Source organism: Pteropus medius, unplaced genomic scaffold (assembly GCF_902729225.1).
Source record: "Pteropus medius unplaced genomic scaffold, Ma_sr-lr_union100, whole genome shotgun sequence".
Classification (NCBI taxonomy): Eukaryota; Metazoa; Chordata; class Mammalia; order Chiroptera; family Pteropodidae; genus Pteropus; species Pteropus medius.
In genome coordinates, this window is record NW_024355523.1 from 1657641 (window position 1) to 1671411 (window position 13771).

The window sequence follows — 13771 nt, forward strand, 5'->3', positions numbered from 1 at the left end:
TTATCTTGAAGGTAGGCATTTGAATGTTAACTAATTTCCTAAGACTGCATTCAAATAACAGGCCCAAGAGGTTCTAGGATTTGTGGAGCAAGTATTACAGTTTTCCTGATAGGCTCATTTAATTGCTAGTAGATGATCAGGTGGACCAAACCATGAGAAGATGATACATTTCTTTAACATGAGTATATTTAAAAAAATAAAACCTCTTATTTTATTTATAGTTAGACTATTTTAAGTCTGGATTCTCACCAAACTCCTGTGTAGTTTGAAAATTTCCTCCCAAATCAAGACTTATAGATTTCTAGCTATGAAAATTTTAGTATTTTATGTCTTTTCTACCTAAAATACCTCATTAGAGAGGAAATGTTCTTATATTAGTAATAAGATATGATCAGATCCAAGTGTATAATATAGGAACTAGTAGATTAAGAAGTTATCTTCTTTGAAGTCACTTATGTGGAGTTGAAGATTTGAAAGCAATGAAGTCCTTCTCCATATGGGTCTTTGTGACAGCATCACTCCAGAAGTAACACTGATAAGTATGGTCATATGTATATGCAGAGTCTCCTCCTATGTCAGTCATCCAAACAGTCCCAGCACCTCCTGAGAGAGACACCCATGTTGTATGAAAGATGTTATATTCAAACACATACATACACAAAATCTTTTTTGCCATTGTACCTTTACTTCAGTACATTTCAAAATGGAATTTATTAAAAATCCAAGTATCTTACTACTAGAAAAACTACCTCACTGACTGGAAACCATACAGAGCCCACTTAAGTTTAAGATAAACTTGACAGCTTGGTCCCAAATAATTAGGCAATCCTAATTATTCTAGGCTACTTATTTATTTATAAATAATAAAGACTTAATACAATTTCTGGAATGGGTCTAACAGTGGTACTAATTTTTTTTTTTTTTTTCACCACCACTAAGAAAATAAGTCGAGATATTAGGCTAATAGAAAAAAGTGCATGGCTACTCCTTGGGTTCCCCCAACTCAGACTCACTGCCTCTGCAGGCCTGCATGATGATGACCTTGGGTTTTTCTCTTAGACTCTGGCAGTTGCGATTGTTGAAAATTTTTAAGATGGTATCATCGTGAAGAATATCGGGCTCTTGATCTCTGTGCTTTACCCCACAGATCCCATCCAGGATGCCATGTGACATAAACACCAGGATTGTGCTGTCTGAGGATCGGTGCTCTTGGCGGGCAGCAAACAGCCTTAGCACTATTTCCATTTCCTGAAAGGGACTGCAGAGTTACTTTAAAGGAACCCTCCATGTGCAGTTTGCACTCAAATGTAGATGGAGTTTACAAAAAGGAGTAGGCACCAAGGAATCAGGTGATTTAGACCTAAGAAGGTGTTGGGAGATGAAGCAAAATAAGGAGCAAGTGAGATGACACTAATAAGAAGGCGCTGATTTCATCTGTTTTATATGTTGACGTTACCATAAGTTTTCATTAAAAAAAATAATAATAATAAGAGACAGAGATAAAGAGTTTTCTACTGACAAAAATTATAAACACAACAAATCCCTTCATCATGGAACAGTAGAAACTTAAATTTAAAATGGTTTGTCAAAGGTCATTCAGGTTATTTTTGGCAGAGCTAGAATCATAATTGTGTGTATATAAACTTTTTTCTATATATCTTTTTTTACATTTAGACACATGATATTATAGACACTGAAATTATAAAAACCTCATGAGCTCATTCTGTAGGTATCAGGAAATTTCAGGGCCTATATCTTTCATCTCACCCAGACTATCAAGTAATAGAGGTCTCCAACATTGAGACCTTTAGAAAGATCCAACATTTCTAGTGAAATACTGTTATATAGAGCTGCTCTAAATTTCTGATATGAGATTGTGCCTTGGAGAAGGCTGAAATCTAGGAGATCCTATTCTGGAGCAAATGTAATTCCTGAAACATGCATTTTGTTTTTATAGCTGCTAAGGAAGAAATTCAAAATTGTTTAAGAGGAAAGGAAGCTTGTCCCACTTCCCTGAGTCATTACCAGAGCTGTGAGATTCACTTTTACAACCACTGAGTATCCAAGGCTTTCAAGCAGGTCTTGCATCCCCAAAAGGTCAACTTCAGAACCATGTCGATTAGCAAGACAATTACATTCTTTGTTCCAGATGATGAGGGCCAAGCGTGTTCTGCCCTCCTTCTCCAACACTGGATATATCTGTAATTAACAGACACAGAGTGAGTTCCCCAGGCCTCCTCCCTTTTGACTTCAAAGTCCATACAAAACAGGCCTTTATGATTATAAGTGGATGGCTAGAGAGCTTGAGAATGGAAATATGTCCTCATGAAGAAAGAGACAGGATCAAAGACTGAAAACGTACTAGGAACTTGGCTTTGGTTGTATAGTAGATAGTTTAGAGTTTGTGCTAGGATGGAATGGAAGAGTCAGGAAATCTAACATAAAGACCACTTAATTAGATAACATGATTAGATAACATCCTATGCCTTTGGCCTCATCTTAAAGCATTTATAATAACAACTAAAATTTCCAGTGAGTCCCCAGTATTTTGTTTGAATGGGCGAATTGTGTGTCTTTCTATTCCAAAGCATATCACCTCATCTGCTTTTGTTGTCATCAGTCTATGGAAATGATCATGAGGACAAAGCTTCAACTCATGATTCGCTTGGGAAGCCTGAGTTTTCTGAGGAGCTAAAAGAGAAAAAAAAAAAAATATATATATATATATATATATATATAGCATATATATATAAACCAATAACATGCACTGCCTTACAATCATGCAGCTCTTTTGACTGGGATCTCATTCTTTGGAAATGCTTACTGCCATCCCGCCAAAAAGCTTAATATAATAAGAGAACCATTTCATATTTAAAATGACTAAAACAAAAACTTGAGTATTCCTTCTTTTCTTTCTGCTTCTTACTGATCCCACCATAGATTTCTGTTTTAGTTAGTGGTTGTGCATTGACTAATCTTTCAAACTCAACACACGAGACTCACATAAACACAGTATCTAAGATTTGGAAGGAAGCCCAATGTTCATCTGGCCTAGTCAAGTCATTATTCAGATATTTGGACTCCACTTAAAACACTTCTTACTTATTATTACCATTGTCTGAAATATATCCACTAATAGAGAACTTATTCTAAAGCATTTTTGAACAGTTCTGAGTATCATAAAGTGTGAACCTTCTAAGCATTCATATGCATTTACTGCATTGAGACTATACAGAAAAATGTCTAATTCCTTTCCCTGTGAAAGCCCATGAATTCTCCTGTGACTTCAATGAATCTTTCCATTATTTTATGTAAATGTCCCCATATAAACAATTATTGTATTTTATCTTAATCATGTTTATTATACTGTAAGCTTAATTAAGACAGGGAAAATGTCTTTAACCTCTGTATTTCCATTATCTAAAATGATATATCGCACAGATTAAATGTTTACAATTGCTGCTAATGAACAGTTATCTTCAACTTGAAAATAGCTAGGAAGTATCCCTTGGTTGTGGTTCCCTTAGGGCAATAAGCCTCTGTTGTTTAAGAATGATTTCATTTTTTTAACCAACAAATCCATCAGTTTACCTACTTCTGTCCTCATCTACTCAATTTTTCCCTCCACTACAAAGAAAGACATATTCTTCCTCCTGTTGAAGGGTGATATTCCTACATAGGCTCTGAATTCCATTCTCTCTCACCCGCAAGGACTTTACTCAGGCATTTATCCAGCCCTGTATTCTACATCATTGATTTCTCCCACTTTTAATGCTGTGTTACACTCATCGGAAAATCAGCATGCCTTAATATCAATTTATCTTTTAAAAACAACTTCCCTTGACCCCGTTTCCCCTCCAGCTATTGTCCCAATTCTCTGCTTCACTTCTCAGCACAATTCCTTAAGGGCTTTGTTTATTTTCACTATTTTCATTTTTTCAACTCATTTTTTTTTTTTCTTGTATGCAATATAAACTGGCTATTGTTCTCATCACTTGAATGAAATACTGCTTATCAAAGTTACCACTGACCATTTTTGGCTTTCTTAGCATTTAATGTGGTTGAACACATCTTGCTCTGTGGGCTTCTGTGATGCTGCATTTTCCAGTTGCTCTTTCTAAATCTGTCTTCAATGATGGTTCTTCCTCTTCTGCCAGACTCCCCAAAGTTAGGTTGTTCTATATTAGACCCTTTGTTATTCTCTATCAGCATCTCTCCCAGATGGCCTCTTCCAGTCCCATCATCTTATATACTATCTACATGTTGATGAATCCCAAGATTTATTCCCATCCGTTATTCCTCTGTGAATTCCTCAGATGAACATTTACCTCGTTATTCAACATCTACCCTTGGATGTAGCATATCTTTCAAACAAAACAAGTACAAAGATGAACTCTGGATATTTGTCCACTCCTACATATTTCTTTCTCCTGAGTTTTCTCTAAATCATGTTTTCTCTATCTCTGTAACGGGTACTTTTCACCCAGTTGCCAAGCCAAAAGCCTAAAATTATCCTTGCTTGATTCCTTCATTTCTTTTACTGGCTCACATCTAATCCATCCGTAGTTCCTGTTGACTCTACTTCCACAATAGATCTCAAATTTTACTACTCATCATCACCTCTATTACTGCAGGTCCAGTCTAAAAGATATTATCTCTTAAGTAAAACATGTAAACAACTTTCAATTATCCTTTCTGACTCTATGTTTATAATTCCTCCGCTAAAGAACTTCTTAAAGTTTTTCCTATTGCAAATAAAATTCAAATTCTTTCCCACTTTCTAAAAGGCCCAAAATGGTTTGGCAGTGACAGTCTGACACTTTCGCAGTTCTTCCTACCACATTTCCCTTACTTTCTACTCCCCAGCCAGATTAGCCTTTTCTCTGCCCCTGATACATAACAAGGTTATTCCAGACTCAGAGCCTTGCTCTTGTTTCCACTTTCCATGGAATGCTTTGCTTGAGAGTTTGGTACAACTCTCTCCCTATTGTTCAGGTAGGTACTGAAATATCACCTGGAAAAAGTTCTCATAGCTGTCCACCCTGGCTCTTGTGCCTCCCCCCACACTCCAAGAACAACATCTTTTTCTACAGCCTAATTTTCTTTTCTCTTGCATGTTCCTTGAAATTATGCAAAACATGTTTAGTCAGTGGCAGATGGGCTCAATGTATAGGTTTCCTGGGTTTCCATTTCTCTTTCTGTTACACCATAGGGCCTTTTTTATATGCCTTAGCTCAAATAAAGTCATTATGTGTTCATGATATTACCTGTCAAAGGTAGAAGTGATGCCTGGAACAATCCAGCATGCTTCTTAGTTTCATCATCTTCACTGTCACTTCCTGACCCTTAGGAGAATTGAAGAGCAGGGATGTATGTGCTAATCTTACTTTTGAGGGACTTTGTTAGGGGCAGAAAGGAGAAAAGCCCAGATTTCTGGAACCTAAATTCAATGGTCTTTCTACTATAACACAGGGCCCCGGTACAGCTTCCTTACCCCAAGTGATGTATGAGGGCTCCCATAGGCCACTGGGTTTTGTGGCAGTTACCTGTCTGAGGGAGAGCCAATGCCTGGGTTGATTCAGCTTTTTCCTCATCTCTATTTTCTTCACTTTCATCTTCAGATGATTCTGAGGTGGGTTGAACAAAAAGATAAGGATCAATGCTCTACTCTGACAGTCATTTCCAAAGATGAAAATGGAAGACACAGATTTCCTCAGTCTTTACCAGAATATACTCTGACAACACTAGAGGTCTAAGAGTTTTCACTTGTGATGTGAGATTTGGAGACCGTTACCTGTCGAAGAAGAAAATGACTCATTGTTCTTAGATTCATCAGTCTCATTGTCAGAATGAGATTCTGAAATAAAATGAAAAAAAAAAAGAAAAGACTTGTTAGCAGAACTAAGTTTCTTGAACCCACACACTTCAAATGCTTTCCCTTGCACTGACAAGGAAATGCCTGTGTTTAGCATGGGGCTGCCATATGGAGCCTGGAGAGCTGGCTCATTCTCCAAGATCCGGGTTTGTTTTAGAGTGCTGTAACTTTCTGCCAAATGAAGGAGGAGGCAGAGTTTCCATGAGACAAAGAAGAGCTCATTATCTTCCTGCTTCCATAATTCAAGGACTAATCAAATTTTTTAATCGAGACTTTTTTTGCAACAGCATTTTTCATTCTGAGGTGAGAAACTACATCTCTGTACAAAAGTTGGGTAGTCTTTCAACAACAAAAAATAATCCCCAAGGGTTGGTGCAAGGATTTGACATATACTCATGTATATATTTTACTCTAGAGTAGGGGTCAGCAAACTATGGCCTGCAGACCCTACCCAGCCCAACACTTACTTTTGTAAATCAAATTTTGTAAATAAAGTTTATTGGAATTCATCCACACTCATTTTGTGCACATTATATATTGCCGATTTCATGCTACAACAGTAGATTTGAGTTGTGACAGAGACCACAAAGCTTAAAATAGTCTTCCCTTCAAAGAAAAAGCATGCCAACCCATGCTCTAGAGAGAAAGACACAGTTATGTTCCACTAACTTTCAAATTCCCTATGTTCTCTTTTAACAATGAGAAATATGTGTTCCCAGAGATTTACCCTTGGGTAAGCCACAGCAAAGTGGAAGATGGTGGGTTTTTCTACTGAATGTTCTATATCTGGGATGACTGTAGAGTCCACGGTGTATGGCCACAGTAGCACAGATTAGCTAAAAACTATCACTGAATTTAATATGGCTCTATCACATTTATTCATTTAACAAATATTTACTCAGCACCTATTGCGTACCATGTTCCATTTCTATGAGTTTTGGATGTAATCATGAACCAAGCAGACAGAGATAGATGCCACGTGGACCTTACATTTTAGCAGGGAGAGATATAATGAATAAGTAAATGAAATGTTATGGAATGATTGAAGGTGACAGTTGCTTACTTTAAAAGAAATTGGGGATGCTGGAACAGGTTCTGGGCTGTCAGGGCATTTTGCAGTATTAAATAATAAAGTCAGGCAAAGAAGATACTAGAGATGTGGACAGTTCTCCACTTGTGAGCTGGAAGAAGACAGCAAAAGCTGCGTAAGGTTACACAAGTTACTAGCCCTTTGGCCCAAGACACTCACTTGAACACAGCTGTTTCTTGGTGTTGAAGACATGGTTCATAAATATTTTGCCAACCATTTGACTTTTCTCAGCAACATCCTCAATCAGGATTTCAATCTCATTCATGATGAGGTTCACTCCTTTCCCTAATTTTTGTAACTAATCCTTATTTAACACATTCTTTTCCATCAAATCATCAAAAATTCCATCAAGCATGTTCTTGGTAATCAGCTTCAGCGTGTTGATGGGATCTTCTTTCAGTCTCTTATCTGTGAAAACAATAGGATTTTAGATATGGACAGGTCAGTGGGTCTCAAATTTTAACATGCCAAATAATCTCCTGAAAGGTTTGACAAGCAGAGATTCCTGAACCCCATTCCCAAAAGTTCTGGTTTGATAGATTGTGATAAAGTTCGTGAATTTTCATTTCTAACAACTCCTGAGGTGAGGCCAAAGACCATACTTAGAATAACACCAATCTCATTCAAGCCTGTGCCTTTTTATAGATGGAGAAACTGAGGTTCTGAGACAAAGCAACTTCACTAAGGAAATTAATGATAGCTTAAATCAGTTCAGTCTTTTTATCGCCCACCATCCCTTCACTTCCTGTCACTTTTATCAATACCTAATTTAAAAACACATTATGTTCAATATGTATAGCAGTCAAACATAAACATATTACACTTGTAAAAGAATGCACTTTGTTTCCATGGGCAGAGCTGGCAGGGCAGCTCTGTATGCAGAGACTGAGAGCACAAACTACAGCTGTTTTGCTTGCTACTGCAGAGGAAAGGTCTTACAGAGAACAGAAATATGGAGGAAACGAGTCACTCTGCTCAACTGCATGTCCTCTTGCCCAAACGAGAATATTCATAAAACGGGTGAGAATTCTGGGTCGGTATGAATCCAAAGAAAAGCCTAAAATCATAGGAAAGTTTTAAGAATATAGGTCCAGATATTTTACATTTTCTTTTTTTCCCAAGAAGCTGTAGCACATTAACTAAAGTACTTTGCGCGTCAGCATACTCATTACTGTGCCCCAATGCCTTATTCCCCCTACTACTTTGGGGAGTAAAATAGTTGTGTCTGGTGAGTGTCCCTTTCATGAGTTCTCCTCTCCCCTACCCACTCCTCCTGAGCTGTAAATCCCCAAAACACAGTCACAAACAATGGAAAAACTGGAGCCAATCACTAGCCGATGCTGCTCCGGCTCCCTGGGCAGAAAAATCAGTGAAAATGAAAGCAGCCTTCTTTCTTTGTTCTCAGTGGACGTGCATGTTAATATTGCCTAAATAGGAAACTGCAGCCTCTCAAATGTTCTTGTCCTTTGTCGGGATAGAATTTGACTTCTCGTCCGTTATTCCGTTATGTAGCTTCTTTCCTCTTGAAAACAGAGAGCAAAACTTGTCTTTTTTCTTTGGTAAAATAGTCAGCAGAATGAAACACACACACACACACACACATACACACACACACACAGTGTCTGTTCTGTTTTCAGTCTATTTTTAACACTATTAATAAATCAAATTGACCTTTACTTGTCTCTCTACCACCTTTAGCCACTAAATGTCAGGGAGGCCTTACTTGACAGATGCCTGCTCAAACTTGGACGTGAAGTGTTACTGTGGAAGCCTTGAGGGGAGTGAGACACAGACTGAGAACTGCTTAACAGAGATAGGAGTATCACTGTTTTAATAATCCAAATAAGTAATCTCTTTTCTCTCTCTTTTTCCTGATCTGCTTAGTTGTCAATTTTAGATGTGATTTATCCATATCCCTATTTATTTGCTGATTGTGCAAGGGATTCGTTTACTTAATATATATATATATATACATATATATATATATAAATAATAGATTGCCATTAAAATTAAACAATAATAATTTTATAAAAAGGAGTCAGATCATTCAGCTTCTTTAATTTCAAACTACAAAGTAACCACAATTATATGTTTAGTTTGCATATTTGTGATTTTTTTTCGGTTTTTTAAAAACACAATATAATACTGATTTTATTGATGGCCCCCTGATCATTGTCCTCTTGTATCCATGCCCTTTGTCTTGACTACCGACTGGCCTTGAGACTTGGTTTTAGCCAACATGATGCGGTAGAGGGATGTATGCAGTTCTGAGCCCAGGTCTTCAGAAGCGTTGTGCACCTCTACCTCTTGGACACCTGAACCCCCAAGCGAATAAGCCTGGGCTAGATTGTTAGAGGGTAAGAGACATCACATGGAGGAGAGAGCCCAGTTTCCTCAGCCACAGTCATCCTAGACCAAGTTTTAAGCCAGATACTTTCCAAATATATGAAAGATCTTGAAATGTCAGTAGAAAGGCCAACCTCACATGCGATCTCAGACACATGGTTTAATCCCAGAGACAAGAAGAACCACTCAGTTGACTGGCTGACTTGTGAACAATAATAAATGCTATTGCTTTAAGCCACTGAGTTTTGGAGTAGTATGTCACTAAGCAATCAATAACTGACAAATACATATTTACCTATAGATTTTTTACCATATTATCAATATTTTTTAAAAAATTGACAATGTATGACAAATATTTATAAAAAACACAGTAAGAACTCTCAATTTTTGATGACTGTATTACATTAAGAGTTTTAAGAAATTATAATTTTAAAAAATTCTGTCAAATTAATACATACATAAGGCAACTAAGCCAGCAGTACTGAAAAGTATGTAATGAAAAGCATATTCTTCAGTACGACTTTCTCCATCTTCAATCCTACATCCTACATATTTCTCTAAATTATTTCTGTTTTGGTTTTCTCGTGGTAATCTTTAGAACTCTAAATAACATGCCTATTTTAACCTCTATTTCCTGATATAGCAAATACAAGAAATGCTACTATTTGTAGTTCACTCACACTGCCTCACTTCTACCTTGTCTACCTCATATTTGATGATACCATGATTTTCACGATTAATTTTTAAATATTAAATTTAACCCTCATATTTTCTTCCATCAGTATTGCTCAATAACTTAATTCTCTTCTATGTAAGTTGATAGTAGCCTTCAGACAATTTCCTCCATCTTTTCTCACCTCCAATTATACCATCATTTTTTAACCTATATTTTTCTTTTATATTGCCAAAGTTATTAAGATTTTTATTTACTCCTGTATCCACTACCAAGTCTTCTGTCCTTTGTTTATACAATAACTAAATGTTAAAAAAAAAAATGGTGAAGAGCATTTATATTAGTATTGGATATATATTAATCTGTCTGGCAAAGTGATATGTTGGAACTACATTTCCTTCTCTTTGGGTCCAATCTTTCAAATAACTTTCCATTTAGAAAAGAATTTTTCTAGTTTCAAGATCTACCAATTCACCATTACCCGATCTCATATATTTGGACTTCGCTCTTGTAATTCTAAGGCTACGTCATCAATTCTTTTTTTATTTTATTCATTCATTCTCACCAAGCCAAGGACATTGTTCAACAATAGTCGCATTGCTCTCCTACATTGTTATTTTCCCACTTACTCATCTCATTACTATAACTATAAAAATACAGTATAATTCCCCCTTATTGAAACAAAACTCTCTCGATCCCACTTCCCCAACACTCCTCAAAAGCATTGTTTATTCTTACTGCTCCCAAATGTTCTTTATTCTCTCTTGAACCAGGTCCAATCACTCTTTTGTCTCTATATATAGGAAGATTATTCAAAATCTTAACCTCCAGTTTACGCCTACTCCATGAATGTCATACTGGATATCTATTTGACTGACTGGTAAACAGCTAAATTTTGACATTTCCATGCCCCCTGCCCTACCATCTCTGAGAGTCTGTTCTATTTTATTCTTCCATTTACCAAAGTCATTTTTATCTTTCCAGTTATTCAGAAAACACTTCTTTTTTCTTTCTCAAAACTTTATTCAATTCCATTGGCTTTACCTTCAAATCATGAATGTTGCTCACCACCCTCATTTCTATCATCTAGATCTAGATTACCATTGACTCTGAATATTTGCAGTAGTCTTCCAAGTGCCCTTTTGGCTTTCACTTTGGCCTTATTATTGTCATTCTCATCTTAATCTGTAGCCAGAGTAATCCTGATAAAATGTAACTCTGATAACTTAGTCTTCTGCTCAAAATTTTCCAATAGCTTTCTACCTTAGAATAAAAGTGAAAGATCTTTTATGGAAATGGTACTTTGTATCATCTGAATCTTGGTCACCTCTTTCTGATCTTACGTCCTAACTTTTCCCTATGCCTTTCACCCCAGATTCCAGCCACACTAACTTCCTTGCTACCCCTCAAACATACCAAGCACATTCCTGTCTCAGGGCATTTCTATTTGCTTTCCCTCTGGAATGTTCTGCCTTAACATATTTTATGGCTGGCTTTCTCTCTTTCTTCAGGCTGCTTCTGCTGATAAATTATGTGTTTATGTTGTTTCTGTTTATTATCTCTCTCTTTCCCATTAGACTACATGTTTTCTTGAGGACAGGGACTTTATCCACTTGGTTTTCTGTTTGATGGCCAATGCTTGATGTACAGTCAGTTTTTAATATTTGAGACTGAATGAGTGAATGGACTTTTGTTGATTATGTGCATTGTAAAAATCCTTTACCTGGTTTCTGCAACTTGTGTTTTTTCTCCAGACTCACTTTGATAAGTTTTGACATATGCGTACAGTCATGATACCGTCACTACAATCAAGGTCTAACATTGTATATAGTGCTCTGAAATTATATTAAATTAATTTTTGTTAAATTAATAGTTTTAATATTTAAAAAATTTAATATTTAATAAATTCTGTTTAATTATTATTTTTTATGCAATGTGCTCTCTAAATCATGTTGAAAAATTTCCTCACCTGACTCTCATAAAGATATTTTTCTATATATTTTTCCTCTGAATAACTTAAGAGGTTTGTTTTTCAAATTTGGATCTTCATCCGGTGTATTTTTTTGTGTATGGCTTGAGGTAAAAAAAAAGTATGTGTATGTGTGTGCGTGTGTGTTTACAAAATAATTTCTTGAATCACCTATTATTTTACCTCTGCAACATGCTATATTCTGTATCGTTCATTTTTAGCCTTCGTATGCTTTTATGTCTATTTGTGCCAACTGACAGCTTTATATTACGGCATGATTTCATGATTTTCATTTAGCCAATATTCCAACTCCTTTTTAATTTTTTCTTAGCTATTTATTCTTACTACTTTACCTTCTAAACAAAGAATATATGAACAACCTGTCAAGTTCAAGAAAAAAACCCTGTTTTTTTTGGTATTTGTGTTTATAGATTAATTTGGGTAGAAAATTAAAACTTTTACACTTATTAGTCTTTTCATCAATGATAATGGCATTTCCCACACACTAAGTAAACCTTTTTTATCAATCAATAATTTCTAAAAATAGTTTTCCATGTATACCTTGCAACTATTTGTTTAGAATTTTTTAAAAGTATCTTATAATGTTTGCTGCTATTGCAAAGGGAGGCTTAAAAAAAGCAAAAGCATTTCCTACTTGGTTGTCTTTTGAATAGAAAATGCTATTAAATGTTGTATATTTATCTGAATTCTTGCAAATGTGGGGATTTTATTATTAATTCTAAGAGATTTTCGACAAATAAAATCAAATTTTCCAGGATAAGAGATGATTTTGTTTCTTGTACTTCAAACTTTTTTACTTTTGGTTTTGTTTTCTTAGAATTCCAGTGCAAAATTTAACAGAGATGTTTTTATTTGTATCTTATTTAAAGATAACACTTTAATATTTCTGTACATGAAAGCAATAGATTTTCTCTATTATTAAGTGTTTTTACTCTATTTCTAATTTCCTGTCAGGCTTTTAATAGATACATGCTGTTAGATTAAGGAATTGCTTTTTTTCCTATTTTTCTAAGATTGTTTTTCTTAATCATGAATGATTTCTGACTGTAATTGAATGCCTTTCTAAATCTCTTAAAAATATCACAATTTCTTCTTTAATATCTTATTTTGAGAATACTACCATAAATGTTTCTAATATTAAACTCTGACAACATTCTCATAGTAAATACTAGCTGGCTGAAAAATATTAACATTATATCATCTGTGGCTGAATTTGCTTTGCTAGTACCTTGTTTAGAATGTTTATATCAATGTTCCTGAGAAATCAGTTTGTATTTTTCTAACTTTGCCTCCACTTCTCCAGTTTTGTATCAGTTTTGTACTAGCCTTGTAAAAAATTTAAGGAGTTTATTTCTGTGGAAGTGTTTCTATAAAATTGAGCTCTTCAATTTCTTGGAAGTTTTATAACACATTTCTTTGCAATCATTTGTGTCAATTAACTTTTTTTTGCAAGTAGATATAACAATTAAAAATTAATTTGTTTAATGTTTATTTACATATTTGGCTTTTTATTTCTTTATGTATTAATTTTGTTAATTCACTTTTTCTAGAATTCCATCTACATTATGTATGATAGTCTCTTGTTTTTTTCTGTATTTATGTTTATTTGTATTTATGGTACCTTTTTATCTCCAACATTTTCTTTGTGCTAATTCTAATTTCTCACACTCAATCTTACTGAATGTCTGCTATTTGATTAGTCTTTTTAAAGGACTAGCTTTTGCTTTCAATGATCTGCTTAATGTTTTGTTTCATTACCATCTGATTGATTTTTGCTTATGACTTATTATTTGCTTT

General features: G+C 35.2%; 2 protein-coding genes across 2 annotated transcripts in view; both read right to left on the reverse strand.

The window, feature by feature from the left end:
• LOC120599677 (caspase-12-like) lies at positions 1-11762 on the reverse strand. The gene is given in 10 exon segments (XM_039858771.1): positions 1-603; positions 1014-1248; positions 2026-2199; positions 2597-2691; positions 5268-5345; positions 5547-5627; positions 5795-5857; positions 7125-7373; positions 9182-9307; positions 11708-11762. Coding segments are annotated over 10 exon segments (1311 nt in total). The 3' UTR covers positions 1-448.
• Positions 7358-13771, reverse strand: part of LOC120599660 (caspase-13-like) — a 23626-nt gene continuing 17212 nt past the window's right edge. The window contains exon 10 of the transcript XR_005651963.1: positions 7358-7373. The gene's annotated coding sequence lies outside the window, so the exon portion shown is untranslated. The remainder of the gene's footprint in view (positions 7374-13771) is intronic.